At 38.6% G+C, this 27,186-nt stretch overlaps 1 protein-coding gene across 7 annotated transcripts in view; it reads left to right on the forward strand.

The window, feature by feature from the left end:
• Window positions 1-27,186, forward strand: part of App (amyloid beta precursor protein) — a 239,467-nt gene that overhangs the window by 138,116 nt on the left and 74,165 nt on the right. For 2 of the 7 annotated variants that reach the window (XM_020186107.2, XM_020186108.2), the window contains exons 7-9: window positions 12,262-12,429; window positions 14,824-14,880; window positions 26,836-26,969. In XM_020186107.2, coding sequence (XP_020041696.1) covers window positions 12,262-12,429; window positions 14,824-14,880; window positions 26,836-26,969 — 359 coding nt within the window. The remainder of the gene's footprint in view (window positions 1-12,261; window positions 12,430-14,823; window positions 14,881-26,835; window positions 26,970-27,186) is intronic. The other 5 variants (XM_074072862.1, XM_074072863.1, XM_074072865.1 and 2 more) reach the window with 3 other exon arrangements.

A 27,186-nucleotide genomic window follows, 5' to 3' on the forward strand; every position in this document is an offset into this window, starting at 1 on the left:
CTTATCTCTAATTTTGTTGAAGAGAGAGTATAAGCAATAATAGGAAGGAACAAGGGTTTTTGCTGGTTGAGATAAGGACAGCTATACAGGGAGTTGACTCACATTGATTTCCTGTGCATATGGGAATGAGGTATCCTCACCCCTCCCTTGTGTGCTCTCACTTTATCATGTGATCAAAGTCCAATCCCCTTGTTGTGTTTGCCCTTGATCTAATGTCCACATATGAGGGAGAACATAAGATTTTTGGTCTTCTGAGCCTGGCTAACCTCACTCAGAATGATGTTCTCCAATTCCATCCATTTACCAGCGAATGATAACATTTCGTTCTTCGTGGCTGCATGAAATTCCATTGTGTATAGATACCACATTTTTTAATCCATTCGTCAGGGGTGGGACATCTTGGCTGTTTCCATAACTTGGCTGTTGTGAATAGTGCCGCAATAAACATGGATGTGCAGGTGCCTCTGGAGTAACCTGTGTCACAGCCTTTTGGGTATATCCCCAAGAGTGGTATTGCTGGATCAAATGATAGATCTATGTTTAGATTTTTAAGAAGCCTCCAAATTTTTTTCCAGAGTGGTTGTAATAATTTGCATTCCCACCAGCAGTGTAAAAGTGTTCCTTCCCACCACCACCCACCCCCTCTGCTGCCGCATCCTCACCAACACCTGTTGTTAGTGGTGTTGCTAATGATGGCTATTCTAACAGGGGTGAGGTGGAATCTTAGTGTGGTTTTAATTTGCATTTCCTTTATTGCTAGAGATGGTGAGAATTTTTTCATGTGTTTTTTGGCCATTTGAATTTCTTCTTTTGAGAAAGTTCTGTTTAGTTCACTTGTGCATTTCTTTATTGGTTCATTAATTTTGGGAGTTCCCTATATATTCTGGTTTTCAGTCCTTTGTCTGATGTTTAGCTGGCAAATATTTTCTCCCACTCTGTGGGTGGTCTCTTCAGTTTAGAGACCATTTCTTTTGTTGAGCAGAAAAAGCTGTGGATTTTAATGGAAATCTTTAGTATCTGAGGTTTTATAAAGTAGAGTGGATTACAGCATAAATACCTGCTTCAGTCAGCCTTGAACCATTTTACCCTCTTAAAAATTCATCTTTGGCTTCCAGCCACCTCTGCCAACATGACTGACCCTTTGTGATTCTGTTAGTGGAATAGTGAAAAGTCAAGGGGAGACAAGACTGAATAAATGTCTTATAAAAATGTTATGAAGTACTCCCAGCTTCAAGACAGCAGCTCAGATTTTTAAAATTTAAGAGACTCTTCTAGGGTTGGGTGTAGTGGCTCACACATGTAATCCCAGCTACTTGAGAAGAAAGATAGAAGGATCTAGTTGCCAGTCCTAGCAAAAAAAAAGTTAGTGAGACCCTATCGCAACAAACAAGACATGCAGGTGAGGCGTGGCTGTAATCCCAGCTATGAGGGAGGTGTAGATAGGGGGATCGTGGTCCAAAGCTGGCCCAGGCAAAAAGCAAGTGACCCTATATCTGAAAAATAACTAAGGCACAAAGGACTGGGGATATGGCTCAAGTTGTTGAGCACTTACATAGCAAGTGCAAGGTCCTGAATTCAAACCCTAGTATTGCCCCAATGGGAGAAGGAGAGAGAGAAAGGAAAGAAAGAGACAGAAAGAGTCTTTTTGGTTTTTTTTGCAGTTCTGAGCATCTTAGGGCCTACCCCTTGAGTCACTCTGCCAGTACTTTTTTGTATTGGGTATTGTCAAGATAGGGTCTTGTGAACTGTTTGCCCTGGCTGGACTCGAACTGTGATCCTCCTGATCTCTGCCTCCTGAGAACTAGGATTACAGGTGTGAGCCACTGGCACCTGGCTAGAGAGAAAGTCGTATTATGTAGAAAAGGAAGTTAGGGCAGAAGAAACATTAATGGTATGCTGTATTTATTGTATAGTGGGAAGACTGTTCAAACTGTTCAAATCCTTGAGAGGGTGGGATCTTTCTTTCTCCTAAATCTATATGTGTTCTTGTTGAATATAATTTCTGAGACAGAACAGGAAATTGTCGTAGACTTTGAACAGAAATTTCATGTAGCTTGGGGTCTGATATTCAGATCCTTGATCCATTTTGAGTTAATCTTGGTATAGGGTGATATACATGGATCTAGTTTCAGTTTTTTGCAGACCGCTAACCAGTTTTCCCAGCAGTTTTTGTTGAAGAGGCTGCTATTTCTCCATCGTATATTTTTAGCTCCTTTGTCAAAGATAAGTTGCTTATAGTTGTGTGGCTTCATATCTGGATCCTCTGTTCTGTTCCACTGGTCTTCATGTCTGTTTTTGTGCCAGTACCATGCTGTTTTTATTATTATTGCTTTGTAATATAGTTTGAAGTCAGGTATTGTGATACCTCCTGCATTGTTCTTTTGACTGAGTATTGCCTTGGCTATTCGTGGCCTCTTGTGTTTCCATATAAATTTAACAGTAGATTTTTCAATCTCTTTGATGAATGTCATTGGAATTTTGATGGGAATTGCATTAAACATGTAGATTACTTTTGGGAGTATAGACATTTTTACTATGTTGATTCTACCAATCCATGAGCATGGGAGATCTCTCCACTTTCTATAGTCTTCCTCAATCTCTTTCTTCAGAAGTGTATAGTTTTCCTTGTAGAGGTCTTTCACATCTTTTGTTAGGTTTACACCTAGGTATTTGATTTTTTTTGAGGCTATTGTAAATGGAATTGTTTTCATACATTCTTTTTCCGTTTGCTCATTGTTAGTGTATAGAAATGCTAACGATTTTTCTATGTTGATTTTATATCCTGCTACCTTGCTATAGCTATTGATGATGTCTAGAAGCTTCTGAGTAGAGTTTTTTGGGTCTTTAAGGTATAGGATCATGTCGTCTGCAAATAGGGATATTTTGACAGTTTCTTTACCTATTTGTATTCCTTTTATTCCTTCGTCTTGCCTAATTGCTCTGGCTAGGAATTCCAGTACTATGTTGAATAGGAGTGGAGATAGTGGGCATCCTTGTCTGGTTCCTGATTTTAGAGGGAATGGTTTTAATTTTTCTCCGTTAAGTATAATGCTGGCTGTAGGTTTGTCATATATAGCTTTTATAATGTTGAGGAACTTTCCTTCTATTCCTAGTTTTCTTAGAGCTTTTATCATGAAATGATGTTGGATCTTATCAAAGGCTTTTTCTGCATCTATTGAGATGATCAAGTGGTTTTTGTCTTTGCTTCTGTTAATGTGGTTTATTACGTTTATTGATTTTCGTATGTTGAACCACCCCTGCATCCCTGGGATGAAGCCTACCTGGTCGTGGTGAATAATCTTTTTGATGTGTTGCTGAATTCGATTTGCCATTATTTTGTTGAGGAGTTTTGCATCAATGTTCATTAAGGAGATTGGCCTATAGTTCTCCTTTTTGGAGGTGTCTTTGCCTGGTTTTGGGATAAGTGTAATAGTGGCTTCATAAAATGTGTTTGGCAGTTTTCCTTCCCTTTCTATTTCATGGAACAGTTTAAGGAGGGTTGGTATCAGTTCTTCTTTAAAGGTCTGATAGAATTCAGCAGAGAATCCATCAGGTCCTGGACTTTTCTTTTTGGGGAGACTCTTGATTGCTGCTTCAATTTCATTTTGTGTTATAGGTCTATTCAGGTGATTAATTTCCTCTTGGTTCAGTTTTGGATGATCATATGTATCTAGAAATCTGTCCATTTCTTTTAGATTTTCAAATTTATTTGAATATAGGTTCTCAAAGTAGTCTCTGATGATTTCCTGGACTTCCATGGTGTTTGTTGTTATCTCCCCTTTTGCATTCCTGATTCTACTAATTTGGGTTTTTTCTCTCCTCATTTTAGTCAGGTTTGCCAGGGGTCTATCGATCTTGTTTATTTTTTCAAAGAACCAACTTTTTGTTTCATTAATTCTTTGTATGGTTTTTTTGGTTTCTATTTCGTTGATTTCAGCTCTTATTTTTATTATTTCTCTCCTTCTATTTGTTTTGGGATTTGCTTGTTCTTGTTTTTCTAGGAGTTTGAGATGTATCATTAGGTCATTGATTTGGGATCTTTCAATCTTTTTAATATATGCACTCATGGCTATAAACTTTCCTCTCAAGACTGCCTTAGCTGTGTCCCATAGGTTCCGGTAGGTTGTGTTTTCATTTTCATTGACTTCTAGGAACTTTTTAATTTCCTCTTTTATTGCATCGATGATCCATTCTTCATTAAGTAATGAGTTATTTAGTTTCCAGCTGTTTGCATGTTTTTTGTCTTTACTTTTGTTGTTGAGTTCTACTTTTACTGCATTGTGGTCAGATAGTATGCATGGTATTATTTCTATTTTCTTATATTTGCTGAGGCTTGCTTTGTGCCCTAGGATATGATCTATTTTGGAGAAGGTTCCATGGGCTGCTGAGAAGAATGTATATTGTGTAGAGGTTGGATGAAATGTTCTGTAGACATCTACTAGGTCCACTTGATCTATTGCATATTTTAGATCTTGGATTTCTTTATTGAGTTTTTGTTTGGATGACCTATCTATTGATGATAATGGAGTGTTAAAGTCTCCCACAACCACTGTGTTGGCGTTTATATATGCTTTTAGGTCTTTCAGGGTATGTTTGATGAAACTGGGTGCGTTGACATTGGGTGCGTACAGATTGATGATTATTATTTCCTTTTGGTCTATTTCCCCTTTTAGTAGTATGGAATGTCCTTCTTTATCTCGTTTGATCAATGTAGGTTTGAAGTCTACTTTGTCAGAGATAAGTATTGCTACTCCTGCTTGTTTTCGGGGGCCATTGGCTTGGTAAATCTTCTTCCAGCCTTTCATCCTAAGCATATGCTTGTTTCTGTCGGTGAGATGAGTCTCCTGTAAGCAACAAATTGTTGGATCTTCTTTTTTAATCCATTTTGTCAAACGGTGTCTTTTGATGGGTGAATTAAGTCCATTAACATTAAGTGTTAGTACTGATAGGTATGTGGTGATTCCTGCCATTTAGTTATCTTAGTTGTTTGAAGGTTTGATTGTGTGTACCTAACTTGATGTTACTCTCTACTGTCTTGCTTTTTCTTATCCTGTGGTTTGGTGCTGCCTGCCTTTTCATGGTTAAGTTGGGTGTCACTTTCTGTGTGCAGGATCCCTTGCAGAATCTTTTGTAATGGTGGCTTTGTGGTCACATATTGTTTTAGTTTCTGCTTATCATGGAAGACTTTTATTGCTCCATCTATTTTGAATGATAGCTTTGCTGGGTAGAGTATCCTGGGGTTGAAGTTATTTTCATTCAGTGCCCGGAAGATCTCACCCCACGCTCTTCTTGCTTTTAATGTTTCTGTTGAGAAGTCTGCTGTGATTTTGATGGGTTTACCTTTGTATGTTACTTGTTTTTTCTCTCTTGCAGCCTTCAATATTCTTTCCTTAGTTTCTGAACTTGTTGTTTTAATGATGATATGTCGTGGAGTAGTTCTATTTTGATCTGGTCTGTTTGGTGTCCTGGAGGCCTCTTGCATTTGTATGGGAATATCTTTCTCTAGATTTGGGAAATTTTCCGTTATTATTTTGTTGAATATATTACGCATTCCCTTCGCTTGCACCTCTTCTCCTTCTTCGATGCCCATGATTCTCAAGTTTGGTCTTTTGATGGAGTCGGTGAGTTCTTGCATTTTCTTTTCACAGGTCTTGAGTTGTTTAATTAGTAGTTCTTCAGTTTTTCCTTTAATTACCATTTCATCTTCAAGTTCTGAGATTCTGTCTTCTGTTTGTTCTATTCTGCTGGATTGGCCTTCCGTTTTGTTTTGCAGTTCTGTTTCGTTCTTTTTTCTGAGGTTTTCCATATCCTGGCTGTTTTCTTCTTTATTGTTGTCTATTTTTGTCCTGAGTTCATTTATCCATTTATTCATTGTGTTCTCTCTTTCATTTTGGTGTTTATACAGTGCTTCTATGGTTTCCTTTATTTCTTGTTTTGCTTTTTCAAATTCTCTATTTTTATTGTCTTGGAATTTCTTGAGTGTCTCCTGTACATTTTGGTTGACCCTATCCAGTATCATCTCTATAAAATTCTCATTGAGTACTTGTAGTATGTCTTCTTTTAAATTATTCTTGTAGGCTTCATTGGGTCTTTTGGCATAGTTTATCTTCATTTTGTTGGAGTCTGGCTCTGAGTTTCTGTTCTCTTCATTCCCCTCTGGTTCCTGTACTAATTTTTTGCTGTGGGGAAACTGGTTTCCTTGTTTTTTCTGTCTTCCTGTCATTGTCCTTGGTGTTGTTACTGTCCCTGTACTGTGTGTAATTAAGTATTTTCTAGCTTGTAATAATAACAATGGTAATATTGAGAATGGAAGAGTGAGCTGAGATGGAAAGCAAGAAGTTAAAGAAAAGGGGAAAACAAATATACAGACAAGAGGGAGAAAGCAGAACAAGGTATCAGACAAGAGAGTTTCAAAGGTATAAACAGGGAGTGTTAGTGTACTAATCGACAGTAAGCTGAACAGACAATAGAGTGACAGAGAGAGGATTGAAAATCAAAGATAAAAAAAATAAAAAATAAGTATATGAAAGTAATATCTATTTATAAAAATGAATTAAAATAAAATGGAAAATAGAAAATTAAAAAAAACAAAAAAAACCAAAAAACCAAAAAACTTCCAAGTTTATATGCAATGCAATTTCAGTCTTAATAATTTGGATGTCCGTCTCAATCTCCAGTCCTGGAGTTGGTGCCTCAGATGTTGTTCTGTAGTTGTCTCATCAAAGGGGATGCATAAAGTAGAACAAAACTACACTCACACACACACAGAAGAGAAAAAAAAAAAAAAGCCCCACCAAGTGTCCCCAGTTCAAATGCAATACAGTTTCAGTAAGTTTTTCGGCTTGCAGGTGTAATTCGGTTGTTCTCTCATCAAAGGTAGGGAGAAAAAGAAAAAAAAGCGTCTGGAGGCAGTTCTGAGGGTGGTATCTGCAACTGTGGCTTGCCTGCCTGCTGCTCTCAGCCTGTAGCTGGAGGCGTTATTTATGCAGATCTCTGGGGTGAGCTTAGCACTCACCTGGTCCCACAGGCTTTGTTTGCTCAGAGTTCTCCTGTGCGGGGGAGGGGGGCCTCTGCTACAGGCTTTTCCCTTTCCAAGCACTGGGAAAGGCGACACTGCCCCGCGTTGTCAGGCCTGCGTGTTTATTTACAGTTCACGTGGGAAGTGGGTCTTCCCTCCTCTCACAAGTGTCCCCGCTCCTGGTTGCTGGGCGTGCGCCCCGCTCCCGCCAGAGCCTCTCCGGCCCGCCCGGCTCGTTTATTTACAGTCCCGGGAAGGATTCCCTTCCCCCAATCTTCAGCGCTCAGGGCGCCCCACCCTCTTTCCAGCGTGTCTTAACTGTTCTTATTGCTTAGTACTCAGTTTCTCTTTTTTTCCCGGGTGGAGGTCAGTCTGTCCAGGGGGCTATGCTGCTCTGGCCCAGGCTTGTCTGTGGGGGAACCGCGGTACCGCGAAGCTCACCTGGTCCGCATCTTCCCAAGCCGTATGGGCGCCGGCCACTGGCGGCCCGGGGGCCTCCTCGGTTCTCCGTTTAACGTGAAGTGGAGATTCTCTGCACCGGCTGGAGATGTGGAGGAGTCAAAGTTATGCCTTTTCTCGGTGATTATGCCTGCAAAGTGTGTCTCCAGCGTCTCTCCAAGATTTCACTATAGGAGGGTCGCTTTCTGCTTCCTACCTCTAGCCGCCATCTTGGAATTCTCTGGACTCCTTTTAAAAGGACAAAACCTATACAACTTTTATTAATTCTTCCCCTTTGGTCCTGTTGGACTGTGAGTGAATCTTGTATCACTAATTTTGGCTTTTTAACTGCATTTAAAAGATATGGTTGATCACAGTGCCTCTCAAACTTTAATATTCATTTGGGTCACCTAAGGTCTTGCTAGACATGAATTCTGAGTCCGCAGGTCTGAAGAGGAGCCCAGGCATAGCCAGTCATGGACTGAACTCTGAGGAGGAGTCTCAAGTAGCATCTTCTGCCCCCTATACTGTGCAGATTTGGGGCACTGAGGCAGGGAGTAAGGAACTGAAATAACTTTTTCTATAGTGGTATTATTCTTAATATGTTAGCAGTATCGACAAGTGTTAGAGAGTCTTGAGATGTCTACCTGTAGAGGTGTGTGTGTTTGCTTTTTAAATTCAAATCCCAAGACTAAGAAAATTGAAAAATTTAAACAATCTCCCTAAATGTATAATTGCTACTAGTTTCCCCATGCCCTGTTTCTTCTCAGAGATACTGGTAGAGCCAACTCCCAGTAATCTGTGAAAGTTAATTAGTACAGAATAGAGGCATTTTGTGAGCCACAACCATTGTGGCCTGACATACCAATGGTGGAAGTATTTGCACCATGGAAATTGGCAAAGACTACAACTCAAATATTTTATTATTTGTTTTTCTGGGGAAAACTAATTTCTGAGCATATCCCTATCAGATTCAACAAGAAGAATTACTCTTTTCCATACTTTCCAACACAGGATGGATCTTATTCCTAGTTTCAAGCTTGTTAATGCTGTTTGTGGTCAGACTAACCAGGAGGAAACAAAAGTTGAGGGAAAATCATAATGGCACCCTTTGAATGCTTACTCACAACACCAACACAGAAGAACTTATTAATCTAAAATTTACAAGTAAGTCTCCTTCAGGTGGCATTTTATAAATAACCTTTCATCTTGGATAGGATGTGAGAATTGGGTCAGGTATAATTAGAATGACAGATGTATTGGACAAAGAACTTAATGCATGTCAATAAAAAGGCTAGCCAATATACCTTCTAGAGAATTCCATAGCATTTTAGGCCCCATCACCATACTGAGTCAGTAGTTTCATTACCATACACAGCTGTTTATATCATTTGTCTGTATTTCAAGCCATATTTGGAGCTTAAATGAGATTTGTCATAAGGCTTCAGTTCGGGCCTACTTGCCTAATTTTACATGATTCTATTTAGTAAAATATGATTACCAGGTAATAAATATTTAATTGTTTTTGCACTACTCCTGTTTTTTTATGACTACTTGCTAATATGTATAAGCACACAATAAATGCACTTTCTACTAAAAGTATATGGCAAAAACATTTATTAAAATACCAGTTTTCTAGTGTGCTGACTTTAATTCTTTTTATCTACAAAAATCAAATGCTAATTTGTCTACCTAAGCTTCAACAGAATACAAGTTCAATTGTAATTAATAACTTGGGCTCATAAAATGTATTTAGAATATTTAGAATTTTAGCAATAAATCTGGCTTCAAAAAGCAAAGCTGTTTGGAACTATATTTTCATCAGCCTTTTTCATTAGTTGATGGATTGAATACAGAGAACAAATCAAAATTTACTCAAACACATTCTAGATACATATACTTTGTAGATTTCAATACTGCAATCTTGTTTTAGTTTTACTTCACTGTTAGGTTTGCAGGTGCTTTATTAGAAAGGTGAATATGTTTATCTTCTTACATTTTCCATTCTACTCTACAACTATAGAGAGAATTTTTAACTAGAGAAAGGGAGATACATTTGTATTATATATGTATTATGTGTAATGAAGCATATGCTTACAGAATTTGGAGGAAATTATGCTACATAATGTTTGTTGTTGGTTTTTTTGTTTTGTTCTGCAACTTCAGAATCTACAGTTCCTAGCTCCATTTATACAACTCTAGTTTGCTCAGAAGCCTTGGGCCCCATGAATACTTTTCAGTGATGCAGAAGGACAGAGGCCTATCTCAATCCTGTTCTTCCATTCACATGTGCATCTACTCCCCCATACACGGTGTATGGGGTGTTAGATTATCATCCACTGTTCTGACCATGGTATCGCAGGTATCCTTTTGTCTATGAAGGGCTCATTGGTGTTCACAGGAGATTTGTGGACTCCACCATTGTCATGAAACTATGTGGAACCTTTGCTGATGGCCTTGATTTTGAGTTGTAAATGGTTTTTTTCTTATTCATTGGGGCTTATTTGGCCAGTTGATTTCTTCAAATTAGCTGTAGCTATGGCTTCGTAGCTGGTTTAGAATGAGGCAGATGAAAAGCAGAAATGAACGTACCATCCTGTTTCACTGCGGGTGTAGGAAAATGATAACGTTGTAATGCCATTTGGGTTCTGGACTGAGATTTTGCCTTTATCAAAAGTTTAGGACTGTTACGGGGTGATACACAAGGACAAATACTTTTATCCTATTACCTAACTTGCACCCACCCAGAGTTCTAGCAGTTAGTTAGTGCCTGAGAGAGCTCATGAACACAAGTATACAGTGGGGCGTGCAGCTGCCAGGTATCAGAAGATGTGTATTTCGTGCTCTAATAGGTGTCAGCTGTGAAGGTCAGTGTGGATGCTCAAGGCATAGTGAATTTTGTTGCTAATACACCTGTGACCTAGGGTCATGCTGTGCAGTGCAGGAATTCTGTACTTCTCTTGGTATCAGTAGCCACACTGCTTGTAAAACCAGTTCCAAGTTCAACACAGTGAAGGCTCAGAAGACATTGTTGTCTTGTGGTCTTATTAAAATGAATACAGCCTAAGGACCAGATTAATGATAAGTAATACGTCTTAGAAACAAGAAAAAGCATATGTCACAAATGTCTACAGATTGTTGAGGGAGATACAGCAAAGGAGGGAAAACCCAATCTGACAGCGTTTGGTCAGATCCAGAGGTAGGGGACACTGATAGCTGTCTGTGGTCAGCAGGACCCCCCCATGTGGACATGGCTATTTGCTCCACAGTCCAGAAGTTGCTTTGTCTATAATTTAGAGGTGGTAAGACTCTCAACGCTAAAATTTCCCTTTATAAATTAGATGCCAGTCCCTTGTTTTAGGGAGGATAAAACTAAGTGGATGGAATCTTTGCATCAACAAATCAGTTGATTTTCATCTTACTGGAGTATTCTGTACAGAAACCTAACTAAAACAGCAAGCTTGGGAATCACGGGCAATTCAGAGCAGCAGTGCTAAATGAGATGATCTTGATGATGCTTGACATTGAGCTTGGTGCTCCTGGAATCAGATAGTTCTATCTGAAAGCCAGCGAAGAGAGCCAGAATCCTCTGACACCTCCTGTGTCTGCCCTAGAGTAGAGTGTTTGAGGCTTACCTTCTGGGCTCTAGGCTGCCCATGTCTCCTCTGTTAACATTATGGCAGGGGCTTCTGGCTTTGCTATGACTTCATTGCATCTGTTGAAAGACCAGTGTGTGTGGGGGGGGGGTGGTAAAATGGTAGTTCCTTTATATAAATTTGCGAGTCATTGTCTTTGGTGATTAGAATCAATTTCTAACTTGGAAATTCTGTGTGGCTTATCCTGTAGAAAGGTATTTTTTCTCTTGGCATGTTAGTAAAAACCAAGTATAAGCAAGATGTGAGTATGCCAAAAGTATCAGTCAACAAAGGCAGGGGAGCAAACGCGCGAGAAAAGGGGGGCTGCTGTTTTACTTCCAGCAAAAATGAGCACATGGGAGGTATACAGTTCTATTTCTAATTGTGATTAATTTTGTCAGTGGAACTCAAATGGATTTAATACATTTTGAATCAATCAGGGATTATAGAACTGATCTTGGGGAGGGTGACAGGACATGTTGACAGGTAAGATGTGTTTAAATGTAAAACAGTGCTTGGAATATGTTAACAAATTTGAGTTGGGTGACTAGAATATTACTGCCGAAGAGTCAAAGAAGTACACAAGTGAAAATTGTCTTAGTTAATGTAATTAACTGTAAGTTACATTTACAGATGTTGCTTATGTTTTCAAGTATAATCAATAGACTAGCTCTCTCCAAACACTGGAAAGCAATCAGAATATGTGCAATTTATTTTATATGTGAGTCAGGGCAGTCATTTATTATGGAAAACAGATGTTTGCAAGAGCTTAAACTTTTGTATTATAACCAAAACAGCCTTTTCGTATCAAAATTGAAGTTATCTTAAAAGACAAGTTTATTTTTTAATAAATGTGCAGACACCCTCCATCTTTTAAAATCCATCTAAAATTGGCTAGAAGAATCTTTTCACCTCTAGCCAAAATCCTTTTGTTCCTATGGAGCCTTATCCAGTCAACCACATGAGAATGCCCTGCTTTGTCAGAGGTGATTCTGAAGTCCTGGTGGGTGATTAAATTCCTCAGTCTGTTTTCCGTAGATGTGGCCTAATCAGCCCAGACCAGGTTACCACTGGGAAGATTAATGCATAAGACAAGTAAACGTGTGTACGTGAACAGCAGGACAGTGCCTTTTCATGCTAAATGTGGTTCCCCACGTCTCCTCTGATTAGAGGTGTGCTCTGAACAAGCCGAGACTGGGCCATGCCGCGCCATGATCTCCCGCTGGTACTTTGATGTCACTGAAGGGAAGTGCGCCCCATTCTTTTACGGCGGATGTGGTGGCAACAGGAACAACTTTGACACAGAAGAGTACTGCATGGCGGTGTGTGGCAGCGTCAGTAAGTGGACCCTACTCCAGCCCAGCCACCTTTCGCCTTTCTCATCACTGACTCTGCTCTTTGTAACAGATTGATTTTCCTGGTTCCTGGGAATGGGCCTGTTGCTACCACTAACCACATTTCTGTCAACTTCTCTTAATTGCCCAGAGGCTCCACGCTATGTTCTTTCATGAGCACATCTCTCATCTATCTCTAATAAAGCATGGCCTTGGATGTGTTCTTTTCTCAGCTATGGTGGATTTGTCTTGAAATCTGCAGACTTTTGAGTGCTTCTCTTTAAAACAGAGCTGGAGTGGCAGTTTTTTCTTCTGCAGCCATTTCTGCAAGTGCATTCTTACATGTCTATTTGTGTGCATATGTGTTTGTGTTTATGCATATGCCCCACGTGCAAATATAGCCTCCCACTAGATGGCTGGCGTCAGTTGTCTTGATAAGGTGGATTGCTGTCGTGAGTACCTGTGGGTTATTTCATGAGATGAGTCTTTTATTGAGGTGATTTGGGAGTGTGACTAAATTAAGCTCATGACCTCAAATGCCAGAGGGTAGAAATGCCCCTGAACTCAGCACAAAGACATTTGCAACATCAAGTTTTCATTTCTTCTCTTGGAAATAGGTAAAAAAAAAAAAAGTGCTCTTAACATTAAAAACCTTCAGTGACATAAAGCTCGGGGAATACCATTTAGAAAGCCTTTCTCTCTGGAGGATAAATATATGAAGTCATGATTTTAATTAAATCCAAGGTGAGAATATTCCCTGAAGAGTTAATTCTCAAGAGATTATGTACCACATAGATGGGATTTACATTTTTGTTAACAGCCTTCCGAGTTAAATCTCCGGTTCTGCTCATTTATTTTTGTTCATGACGGGGAAGTTTGAATTACTCAAGAAGTTATTCCTCGACTTGCTAAACTAAAGATGAAACTGAACAATTGTGCATTTCTCTTTGAGAGACCTCCTGTATTTTCTCCCTAGTTTTGCAAGGGTGGCAGCCACCCTTGTTGGCCTAGGATTCCTGGGGATTATGTAAATTATTTCCCAGCTGGAACATAGGATTAAACAAGGCAACAACAGGACCTGCACCATTCAGACCTCCTATTGTGAAGGAGTCTGGTATTTAAGTGGAAGCTAATGGAAAATTCCTGCCATCACCACCTGTGAATTAACTCTAAAAGCATCTCCTGTGAGAACAGGTGTAGGAACTGGTAACCCAAGCCCTCTTCTCTTGATTCTGATTGGGTGATTGTACCTTCTTGCTCAAATGACTCCCTACTTCAGTTTCCATCAAAGAAGTTAATTAGGTCAGGTAATTTGGAACACAATGGGGGATTCTGATGCCTGCAGCCTTTGGAACAAGTGGCTTTTGTTCCTGTGATTCTGCTTAGCTGCTGGGTGAGACTTCCTGGCAGAGTTCCAACTTTTTCCTCCCTTTCTCTGAGGTGAATTTATTTTCTGAAATATAATATCACGTGTTAGTAATAAATAAGTATGGTTTTGATTATTAGTAGTGATAAATGTGCTTTAATTACCCATACCCCCATCTCACCCCTGATAGCCCTTCCTTACCAGCCTAACATTTGATCAGTTTGGGCAAGGAACAAGCTCTAGGCACCACAAGCTAGTTGGAGACACCCTGGGTATCTTTACTTAGAGATTTTCAGGAGGTACACTCCCAACTGGGATACCTGAGACAAGGCAGACAGTACCCATACTTGGTTTTTAGAGGGAGTGGGTTACAGAATATCAAGAAAGCAAAGGCATAGTGGGGGCAATCTCACCAATGCACAGTTCCTCTTCGGAATTGTCACAATGAATCCCCCTTGTACAGCAAATATATCCTAATTTTAAAAAGAAAGAAAGAAAGCAAAGGGAGGGGTAGAGATGTAACCCAGTGGTAGGGCATTTGACTGACATGCACTAGGCCCTCAGTTCATTCTGGGAGGAGGGAAAGAAGAAGAAAAAGAAAGGAAAAAAAGGGCAAGGAACTGAAGGTCAGTTAGTTGGGCAGACTGGTATAAGTGAAGAAAAAAAACCTCATCCAGTAGCTGAGCCAAGAGACAGAGAAGCTGCCTTGTGAATGGGTGAAATGCACAGAGGTGAAGTGAGAAAAGAATTGAAAGGAGTTGATTTCTGGTACTAAGGGGGAAAATGGACCAATAAATCCTCTGACAGGTTACTTAGATGTCCTATCAGAGACATAGCGTCTAGCTTTCCAGGCTGTTGATCTCTGATCAATGTTTGTTTATATATTTACTTTGGTTCCATTTAGTTTACTGTTTTTTATTTAATGTGCTTTTTGTTGTTGTTTTAGATTAGTGGGATCCTGTGAGTTCGTTTCAGCCATCATTCCCATGTTTTTGTTTTGTTTTTAGTTATGTTCTCTTATTTTCTCCATAGTGTCCCAAAGTTTGCTCAAGACTACCCAGGAACCTCTTGCTCAAGATGCTGTTAAACGTATGTTGTCATTTGCTTGGGGGAGGGAGGAGGGCAGGGGTCAGGTGCATGGATGGATTATAACTTAAACATCAAGACCTTCTTTGCATGGGTTTTGTGATTTTTTTGAACACCTGTCTTTTAATAAATTGTATATTCCTATTGTCCTGCTTGTAAGTTTGTCAAAGTTTGCCAAGCAACTTCAGATGTTGGGCTGAGAGCATTGACAAAGCTACTTCTATTTCTGATCAGTTTCCTTTCTATTTGTGTGGTTCACTTAAGTATTGTGTGTACATTATTACTGTTTGATTTGGCATCACTTTTATTTCCTTAAAACTGCTGGCATGCCATGATTCAGTAAGAGACCACTTACATTAGTATCTTGTTTTTCCCCACCTATTCAATATTTACATATGCTATTAACCAGACTGATTTGTGTACATACATCACAGCTTCATGTGTTATAAGACAGTTCAGCTTTAGAAGGTAAAAAGTCACTTAGACTTCACCTCTTCATCCTCTCCTAGAATGTACAATGGTGGGTCAGAAGTCCTTTGCTTAGAATTTTGTCGTTAGGAAGAAGAAAATCAGACGTTGTATTCAGCCAGCCACTGTGGGTCTTAACAATATCATATGTTTTTTGATTGTTTCAGTTGTGAAATCTGTCTAGTTCGGTGTTAGTATGTGTTATTAATTGCACAAATACTCACTTTTAAACTTTGGATTATATCTAGCTCCCTAGGTCAAGGATTATATATACTATTGATATTTAGGATTGCCAGGAGACACAGTATCAGTCGTGACTTGGGTATTTTGTAATTAAAAGTAGCATTTATCACCATTATCCTGGGGGGAAAAATCCTAGTCTCAAAATTGATGAAACCAATTATTTTTTGAAAAATATGTTATAGATGCAGAATTATATAGTTCACAAAAGATTTCACTGTAAACAATAAGATTTTTAATGACCTCCTCAAGACAATCAGATTAATTCAAATACTGCATAACTTTTGAAGGATGTAGTTTTTACTGCCACAATAAACACATATCCTGCTATTATGAAAGAATGTTTTTCTGGTAAGCCGTGAAGAGAATCACAAACCTTCTGTCACTTAGTACTCAAATTTTTGCAAGAACTGTAGTTTTCTCAGTTTTTTTTTTTTTAAGCATTTTTCTGTAAACATGAAAGTGTGGCATGTGGGTGGACATTGAAGAAGTAAGAAAAATCTCTAGCTATTCCACTGCAGGGTTGATAATACACTGGTTTGCATGTATTGTGTTGTACTGACTGTTTTCACAAATCACTTGGTGGACATTTTCTTCATTTCCTATGTGCATTTGAGAAAACGAGACTTAAAGAACTTAGTGACTTGTCTAGAGCCGTCAAACAAGAGAGGCCCAGATTCAAAACCTGAAGCATTTCAATAACATTGTTTTCCAGGTTAAACAATTATGTTTGAGGTTCAGAATGTACATTTTAAGAACATTAAAAATGAAGACTATTAGCATTTTTCTAAATGTCATGAATGTTGATGGCAGCCATGAATAAGTTACGTGCATTTCCTGCCATTCTTATTGAAAGTGATCATTTTCCCTTCAACTTCATTTTGTATCCTTTCAGCATATAAAAGAAATGTAGTTTTTCCATTTTTATTAATTGATAGAAAAGAACACCATTATCTGATAAATTTATTTTTTGAAGTATATGTAACAACTACATTTTCATCTACCCTTCCAACAGATAGTGAAACTCTTTCGTAGTTTTCAACTTCTCGGTCATTTTCTTCATCTACTTGCAGTGTCCTTAGAATCCCGACACCCTTCCATTCTGGGAGGATGGTATGATTTTGTCAGTTATATTTTCTTCTCTACCTACAGAGACTATTCAGGCACAGCAAGTGAAGGGTTCTGCAGTGCTAGTATCAACAGACAGGAGAAAGCATATAATTTCTGGTTATTTATAGCCTGCACAGCTATGCATCCTTATTTATTGCAAAGCTGCACATTTGAATTGAAAAAGTCATGGTCACCTGGAGGTCAAATGCAGATAGCAGACTGGATTCAGAGAAAAAAATGAGCAGAACCAGAAGGTGAGCCAGACCAGTTGATTGGATGATTTGGGCTTACACTTTGCTCCTTCACCAACCTGGGGCTAATTGGATGATACTTCTTTGCACTAAGGTGATTGGTTTTACAGGTTGTTCAGTCTGAGCTGCTTCTAGACTAAAAATAAATGTGAGATGTGATAGAAAAAGCTCTTCATTTGAACTCATATAAGATTACACTTACAGAGAAAATGTACCATGAGTTTGCATTATGAATGTAATAATTTTCTTGTGAAGACTTCTTATTACTCTAATCAGGCATTTCTAGATTTTAAGGGGTTGTCATAAAATCCAATTTTGAAAGGCATTGCAAATTTTGGGGCACACATTTTGGTTTCTGTTTTTATCATTCTCATAAACAAGAATCTAAACCCACAAATGTAAGGGATAGAGATATGAGGCTAAGAACTGTCATTTTACTCGTGAACTTACAGATTTTAATCTTTTAAAAAGTCATTTCCATTTGGAATAGAGAACTGTGAGATTTGGTTGTTCCTGACATTAATTTTGTATCTACCTATTTAGGTTTAAGGCAATGGAAAAGTTTCACAATCTGCACAATGCAGTGTTTGTGAACAGTAAAATTACTATTTAAATATTTATTGACTACTTTATATTTCAGTTATAACATGTGACTATCTTTTCCAGTAATGTTGCCATCAGACTGCATCTCAAAAGGATTTCATGCTAAACCTATAAGTAGAATTTCTGATTTTACTTGTATGACACCATTTCCTTGGCTTCAAATGTAGTCAGAAAAGAAAAATGCCTGAGAAAAAGGTGACAGAAAGAAGGTGAACCTCTTGTCCTTAACAGACTATATCAGGGAAAGTATGATCCAAGGCCAGTATGGGGTAAAATTTTTAAGCCATAAATGAAGTTTTATTTAATCTACTAGAACCCAGTCTGTATAATAGAATAAATAGGCTTGTTGGGAAGGCTCAATAGTACCTTTAGCAAAATGGGTTATAAGTGAGGCATCTGGGGATCTATGCTAAGGAAAAGCCAGGTATAATTTCTGTATTGCTTTGCAAAATAGTTGTTGTTCTAGAAGTCAGCAACTGATGTTGGCAAGTGAGAAATGTACAGAGGGTGGTGGGGAGGGGATAATGACACTCTGTTGTTCTTTCAAGGAAAGTGACTATGAAAAACCAAGCACAAGCAACAACAAAGGAGACTCAGAGAAAGTAGTAAATCTAGGAATCATTTTAAGACAGTAGAGTAAATAATGTTTAAATAAATGATGGAATATATTGAGAGGAAGAAATTGGGTACAAAAAAAAAAACTAATTGATTAGCTAATCTTCCTAAGAAGGTAGAAGATACGGGACACAAAATAAAGATGCAAACAGACCAACTCGTTAATGGCGTTGAATTTTAGAGTATCGTGGCAATTTTTTGTCAACTGATTGACCCATGGGGATCTGACCAAAGGTTAGTTAACCCATCTCTCATTCCTTCACTTCCACTTATGTATGATGCAAATGACATCCAGACCAAGGCTTCTCAGTCTCAACACACTTGACATTTATTTGGTCCGAATAATTCATTGTTGTGGGAGACTGTACTGTGCCTACAGAATCCCAGGGCCCCCCTCCATCATCCATCATCCACCTGTGATGACTAAAAATGTCTCCAGACTTTGCTAAATATGCACCGGGGGTGCAAATTCACCCTTGGTTGAGAACCACTATTCTAGACTAGTAATTTCCCCACGCCTGACTCAGAGATAGAAGTAGGTCGGACTAAAGAGGTATGTGTTCCACAGACTCGAGGCCATGTTGAAGTAAGCGTAAGGATGTAAGTTGTCAACAGATATTTCTGAAATTGAGGTTATCGACCATTATCCCAGCCTCAGTACTTGTGAGATAAAGTAGGAGTGGCTGTTGCCGTTCTGACACAGGATTAGAGGTCTCATTGTGTCTCTATCTACTCTGATGTAAAGTACTGTGGAAACAGAACTAAACCAGCACTCTCCTGTGTTGGAAGTTCATGATCACCATGCACCACCCCTTCCTCTCTCTGTCTCATCTCTAGAATCCCAATGTTGGCATTGAGGCCCATGGCCTTGTACCCTGGTTACTTGTACCTTGGGGTCACGTTTATGGCATGTTTAGGTAGGTCTGGCTCCATGCTGGATTGAGGGAGGGAAAAGGTTAATTTGTGAGCACATCTAACTAGTACAGATACCATGCAGTAGACAAGTACACTTCCAGAGAATATAAAAAGTCAATTTATCAGATCAGGCCAAACCACCATCCCTAGGTCCTAAGCCTGCTCACAATTTGTGAATTGTAGGTAAGTCACTGCAGGCATTGAATGAAATATGCAACTTTAACCTCAGGGTCTTTAGTTATCTTAATCATATCCTATGTTAATGCCTACGTCATTTAATATTTGGCCAGATCTGAACTCTTGGGTGTTCCCCCTTTTGACTTCACAGGGGTTGGGTTGAACTCAGTGCCTCAAGCTTTCTAGGCAGGCACTCTCCCACTTGAGCCATGCCCCCAGACCATTTTTGCTTTTATTCATTTTTCAGATAGGGACTAATGTTTTCGCTCGGGCCAGCCTCAATCCCCCTACGGCTTCCTGCATAGCTGTGATGACAAACATATGCTACTATGGCTGACTTATTAGTTGAGATGGAGGTCACACCAACTTTTTGTCTGGGCTGGCCTCAAACTGCAATCCTCCCAGTCTCTACCTCTATAATCCTGGGATTATAGGTGTGAGTCACAGCACCTAGCCCTGAACTCTTGTTCTTAAGTCATGCTCTTCTCATTTTTCTGATTGTGAGATAGCAGATATTAGCTTCTGTTAGCACGTTCTCAATACTAATAATTGACCGATGATATTTTTAAACTGTCAAACTTTACTAAAAATAATTATTTGAAGATACGGTGGTGCATTAAATTCCATATCACATTGTTGCCAGTAAAATCTATCAAATTGATGAGTATAAAAAGGCAAATCTTTGATATCCAGAAATGCCTAGGTAAAAGATAAAAAGCTTTCTTCAAAGCTATAATAGTGAGAAACTCTAAGACAAAAAAGTGGTTGAATTGCTTAGCAGAGAAGCTTTTTTGTTAAGAAGGGCCACTTCTAAATATTAAAGAATGACCATTATAAATCTGCACTGTCCACTAGGTATTTGCTAAAGGAGAGTAAGTGGATTGTTTTTATTAAAGGGATTGACAAACTTTTCTGTAAGAGGTCAGATAGTAACTACTTTAGCCTTCACAGGCTCTGTGGGTGCTGTCATAACTCCTCAGTTTTGCCGCTGCTGAATGAAAGCAGCCACTGATAATAAGAGAATGAGTAGATACAGCTGTGTCACTCTTATAAAACAGTATTTTTTAAAAGGCAGCCAGGAAGCCCACCCCTGGTGTATACAGCGGTTACTTCTCAACCCAGGTTGTGCTCATGCTAAGTCAGGTGTTTTGCAGGATAACAGCAAGGTCATCCACACATTCAATAACTTGATAGTTTTATTGATGAGATGAGATGAGACTCAGGTATGAGACTGAATTAAGTGCTATATAAATAATATATGTGAGGAGGAAAATGAAATTGGTTTTATCTTCCAGACCCATAGAGGTTAAAGTTCCAACTGCATTTGCTGATACACTGTCCATAAAAGTAGACAATGTGGAATATTTTGACTTTCTGAACTCACCTAAGGAGTGTTGAGTATCCATGACAGGTCCTAAGACACTCTAGGTGTCAGTTATTATTGATATTATGTGTTTTACGCATGTTTTTTAGATTCAGACTTGAGGTGGCTTTTAAATGTGGGTGCATTGTGAGTAGAGAATGTAGATGTTAATAAAAATAATGCCAGCATTCATTCTTTCACATTCATTTCACATAGTTGACAGTTTCCATGTCACTCCATGTCCACGCATAAAAAAGAAATGTGGCCCGAGTAGCATAAGCACAGTACATGGATTGCATTTTATTACCTTATGTCCACACCATGCATTGACCGTGTTCTCTGCCAACTGTGCTTGCCTTAACTATAAACCAAGTGTGATGCAAGGGCATTTTAGTGAAAAATGCCTTTCTTCTTTTTCCAAAGGAATATCTAGTATCACATTGAAGGATTATACATTTCATTTATTAAAAACCTCCAGTATCTTGGATTTGGTGGAGGTGGTAAATAACTGAGTTTAGAATACATTAGAAATTTGGGCTGTTTTGAAATTAGAGAAATCAGAGGAATGGCAATTTGAAAGCCCAGCTATGTTGAGATTACATTTTCACACAAAATCTTTACAGATTTGTATTTTACTCATCTATAAATTATTACCACTTCTTATAAATTACAGCCATTCCAAATGACAACATCACTAGTTCTATATCAAACAGCAAAATTATAAGGGCAATTTTTTTTACAGTGTCTTTTTCACCTCACATTCTTACTGTCTTTAGTATGAAATAGAGTACAGTCAGCTCTCAGTACCTATGGTTTCCACATCCACAGATTCAACCAACCATGGACCAAACATATTTTAAAAAAATGGATCTGTACTAACATGTACAGATTTTTTGTCATTATTCTTTAGACAGTACAGTATAACTACTACTCACACAGTGTTTGCTGTGTATTTAGATTGTAAGCAATCCGTAGATGAGGAAGTATACCCTGGGATGTACATGGGTTGGATGCAAATCCTATGCTGATTTATGAAAGAGACTTAGGCATCCATGGATTTTGCTATCTGTGGGAGAGTTGGAATCAATCCCCCATGGGTGTAACAAGAGGCCACGAAACTGGAGTGATTACCACACCAGAACTAAAATGAGGGAAATTGGTGCATATGCTTAATTTTTTCTTCTTTTTCTCTATGGTACAAATCACATACTAACAATATGCTTTCTTATTTGTTCTTTTATTACCTTTGTGTGTGCATATTAATTGTTTATCTCACTGGAATAGTACACCATGATTGACTTGTCACATCTACTGGGAGCTGTAACATTGGGGTAGAGGAACAAAGGAATGGAGAAGCTCACTCAAGCAACACAGCCTGTCCACAGCACTCAGCTTCTCCCATATCTCTGCCTTCCCAGTATTGGTGTCAGCTTCTCATGCTGTAACAAAATGCTGAAGAAAAACAACATAAAAGAGGAAAGATTTCATTGGATCAAGGTCAGAAGTTGCAGTCCATGGTCACTTGGCTCCCTTGTTTCTAGGCTGTGGTGAGGCAGAGCGCCATGGCTGCAAGCATGTTAGGTCAAGGTGACCAAGGAGGAGAGAGAGAAGAAGAGGAAGGCACAGGGGGTAAAAATATACCCTTCAAAGGCTTCCCTGAGTGAGCTGTTTCCTCCAACTCCTAGTTTCCACCACCTTCAGTAGCATCACCAGCTAGGGACCAAGCCATCAACAGATGAGCCTTTGGAGGACATTCTAGATGTAACCCAAGACACCAGGGCTGCAGAGAACAAGGATGGTAGATAGACTTATAGATGGATGGATAGATGATAGATAGATAGCATTAGTTATGCAAAATGTCACTGAATAATTGGAGTCAGAATGTTCTTTTTGAGACAGTAGTGTGCTTTGAGTTCTACTGGGTTTTTAAATAGGAAGGTCATTTTTAGAAAGTTAAAAGTACACGTGTATGATGTTGGTGCTGTAATGATTTTGCATCTAGAGGTCGAAACCTCTACAGCTGGAAGTGTTTCACTCTTGAGTTTGGAGTCTGGTTTTCTATGGCAAACTGAGTACACCCAGCCAGCTTGCCTGCAGAAAGCAGCAGTGAGCTCTTGTGAGCAGGGCCTCAGGCTAATAAGTTATCAGTACTCCAGCAATATGGGATCCTTTGCTTGATCCCTATTTTATAACTTTGCTTCCCCTGGAGGTCATTTGCCATTTGAAAGGAAACAGGCCTACAGAGATCATAACAAACCATATTTTTTGCCAAATTATGTTGTTTAAGATAAAACAGCAAAACCGCTTTCCAGTACCCTGGAATGTGGATGGATTGGCTCCTCACTGTTTAAAAAATAAAATTCATAGCCTTTTTTATAATCTGAATTCAGATATGTGTGTTCAGAGATGTGAATGAATATGTTAATACTAGATTTCCCCTCTACACAAAAAAATTGGGTAATTTTTTTCTCCTTACATATTAAGTGAAAACATACCTACCATAGTAAATGCCAATAAAAATAGGCTATTATTATTTGACTGGTTTAGAAATCAGAGCCCATTTTATACCTTCTTAAGGAACCTCAGAGGTCTCAAAACAGGCTAAATGCTTTGTGGTGATTTAAAACAACAAAAAAGGCAACCCTCCCAAAGCCAAGTTGCTGCCACTTTGTGGTACTAGGGGTTGAATTTGAGTCTTGTGCTTGCTAGGCAGGTGCTCTACCACTTGAGCCACTCTACCAGCCCTTTTCATTCGGGTTATTTTTGAGGTAGGATCTCACTTTATGAACAGACGTTCCTGGCTGCGATCCTCATATTTGTACTTCCCCACATGACTGGTATGACAGGCATGGGGCACCATGCCTGGCCATGTTGCCACTTTTGAAGTGGTTCCATTGACCAGCAATCTGTAGCTTCCTGTGTTCTTTGTGCCCTGGGACAGAACCGGACATTCCTGAAGCCACTCCCTTTCCAAAAGGAAACACCTTTGGGTTTGTTTTCCTTCCCCTGCCCACCACCTATTTTAGCAAGTGCTGCCATAGACTTTGTTATAATAGAGAGCCAGTCCTGGAAACATAATGGCTTGGCTTCAGGATGCAGGGATATAGAGAATGAGAAGCTCCATTCTCCAAATAGGACCTTAAAATGCTCTTCCCTTCCTTGTCACCACCTGCAGGGCACCAATAAAATATATCAAATTCACTTTAAAATATCAACATATACTTTCGTTGTTCTCTCTTTGAGTAAATAGAGATCTGATATGAATATAGGGTAATTTCACTTATTAATACCCATTGAGGTGGAAGGTTAGTGTGAATAGATAAAAATTTTGAATTAAATGTTTAAAAAAAAAAGAGAGAGAGAGCTTATCTTAAATTCCTCAACTACAGGTTGTAACTTGGACCCCTAACAACGATTTACTTGAAAAATTGTAGCACTCAGATTTGTGTGTGTGCACATGCACATACATACATATATATGAACAGATTTATTATTATAGAAGCTAATAAGTCCCATGATCTATCATCAGTGAGGTGAAGACCCAGGAAAGGCAGTGATATAATTCAGTCCAAATCAAAAGGCCTGGGAGGCCAATGGCATGAATCCCAGTCTGAGACCTATGTCCCAGCTCTAGCAAGCAGGCATGCAGGAAGGAAAACGTGCAAATTCCTTCCTCCTCAGCCTTTTTTGTTCTATTCAGGCTCTCAGTGGATTGGATGATGCTCTCCCACGTGGAGGGGTGGGGTACTCTACTGTGTCTGCATGTCTGAGTACTGTTGTTCTCAAGAAATGACTCACACACACACTCAGAAATGTTTAAACTGGGCACCCTGTGGCCCAGTCAAGTTGTCATGTAAAATTAACTGTAATGGAAATTACCAATTCATTGGTAATGTAGAACTGTATTATTTCCCAAGTGCCTAAAACATGGGGGTTGATTCTTAAAATAGTGAACTCTTAAACATACCTCACATGCTTATTTCTTGATTATTTTTTATTCCTGATAATACAAAGTTACATTTCAATTTAGGCCATTGAAACTACAGTGTCAGAGTATGGTATTTTATATCCTTTTCATTTTACAGTAAGCAATATTTGTAATTTATAAGAACTATAGGAAGCTGTAAAATTTGCCAATGATAAGAGCTGGAAAACTTCTTACTTAAATAGTGTAAGTTCTTTTCTGCAGGGGGTGCTATGCTATGTTGACAATTTACAGCCAGATTGCTATCTCGATTAGTGTCTGTGCCCATTTACACATTTTCACTTGCTTAAATGTAAATGATTAAGTAAAAAATACTTGGAATATTGACTTACTTGAAGTAGGCAGAAAAAACATTTGCGTTGAGTTTTTTCTTTTACCAAAAAAAGAATTTGAAATTGAAGCCTATTTTCCAGTCTTTCAAATTAAGAATTCATTTGACTTATTTCTGTATTTTATGTGAGATATACCTCGAATTTTTAGAAAACTTACATGTAGGTGACCCTTCATAGTCTTGTAAATTTGAAATAAAAGTAGCTGATTTTTCCCATGGTTAGCATCAGCAATAAGATTTAAATAAGACTAAAAAAATGTAATAAACAGGAGAAGGGAAGGAGACCAACTTGTATGAAGTACCCTGAGTAATACTTTCTACCGCTTAACTTACCCATAGTGTGGTATCCTCATTTTTCCAAATTGTATCATACTGTTCATTGTCTCCACTTGGTAAACCCGAATATAGAGTACTTATGTTACTTGCCCTGGGACCAGCTGGACTAAAACAAGAACTGAGATTCAAATCCAGCTGTGCCCTCATCGCAAAGCAGCACATTGTCTTTCCTTCCTTCTCCCCTTTGCTGTCATGTAAGATGGAATGTCGTTCCATCTTACACTACATAGAAAATGGGGACAGCTCTGTGAGGTTCCAGGAAGAAGTGCTACCTTCTTCCCTCCACTTGAATGTAGCATCTGCATAGATTCATAGATTTCTCTTCTGTCTTTTCTTTTTGATAAATGATAAATCAGTAACTGAAGTAGAAGGGAAGAAATCAGAATGGATGTTTCTCTTTATTCATCATTTAGTTATTTAGTTAACTTTGGATTAAGATTCCAGACATTTCCTTAATCGTGTAAGAAAGACATGTAACTTAGACTTTAACTGTAGAACGCTTTAGCTATAAATTCTTCTCATTCAAATTCTCTTTGGAATATTAATACTCAAGTGATTAGTTAAGAAGAGTGAAGAGAATATCTGGGATGTTGGTGATATTTGAATAATCTTTTGAATAAAACACTTAAATTGATTTGACCTTAGAAGATAGTGAAGGCATCTCATTTCAGTTTTAAGGAAAAAAGGGGTTCTTTTTTAAGTCAAAATCTTTTTTCTCTTTTTTTGAGCTCCTAAATACTCTAAATTCTTCCTAGCCATTACTGATCTTTTGCAAAACTGCTTGTTATGAGCATTATACTTCACTTGCTCACGAGTTAGGACATTTTTGTTTTATGGTACACTCTTCAGTTTTATGAGCATTTGTGTTTCCACATAATATAGCAGTGTGTGTTGCAACTCAAATATTGCTTAACAGTATTGAATTCAAAACAGAAATCACTTTCTTTTTGACAAGTAGTATAATGAATTGTAGATGGTTGCCAAGTTTGTGAAGGCAGAAGGTCCTTTTGTGATTTCAAAGATGCATTTATTGACATTTATATTTCTTTTTATAGTGCTTTGAATACTCTCATGAAGGATAGCTTTGTAATTAAGCTATCTAAAATGCATCCTGTAGAATTTACATTTCCTCAGAGGTACAGTTATTCTTAATTTTCAGATTTCTTTGGCTTCTGCAGGAATCTTTAATATGTGACATTGATGAGAACGTTATTTATTTTCAAGATTACAAAACATGAATCCAGCAAAGCATGAGGATTTGGGGAAACGAGGCCATATTAAGAACCAACTGCTCTATGTGTGCTTGTTTTGCAAAGAATCTTTTGGTGCTCTAATTGCAAAACGGGCTGTTTTAGATTTTCCTTTACCCAATGCTTTAAAGAGGTGAAATACATCCTTACTGTGATGTAAAATGTCTCATGTGTTCTCCAAAATGGCATTAACATCTTGTGTGTGCTTCTTTACTAAATTCTTTGTCCTGGGAAATAACTGAAAATATGGCTTTCTTATAAATGATTGGACACTGTGTTTCTCTTCTCAGACATCTTTCCCTTCTGCTTTACAGTACCTACGACAGCCGCCAGCACCCCTGATGCCGTTGACAAATATCTGGAGACACCTGGAGATGAGAATGAACACGCCCATTTCCAGAAAGCCAAAGAAAGACTGGAGGCCAAGCACCGAGAGAGAATGTCCCAGGTAAGTCTGATTCTTCCATCTTTCTTTCTGCCCTACAATTCTGGGCCCACCTCTGCCTCAGTCTCCATAGGGACTTTACTGAGACCTTAAAAGATACTGAGTTTTAATTTTAAATGTTTGCTGTGAGGGCACCCTTTGTGGGTTTTTGGTATCCTCCATGACCATGCTACATAGGAAAGACATGGTATAGCAGGTACAGAAGGATTTTGTAGCACAG

This window comes from Castor canadensis, chromosome 5, assembly GCF_047511655.1.
Source record: "Castor canadensis chromosome 5, mCasCan1.hap1v2, whole genome shotgun sequence".
Taxonomy (NCBI): Eukaryota; Metazoa; Chordata; class Mammalia; order Rodentia; family Castoridae; genus Castor; species Castor canadensis.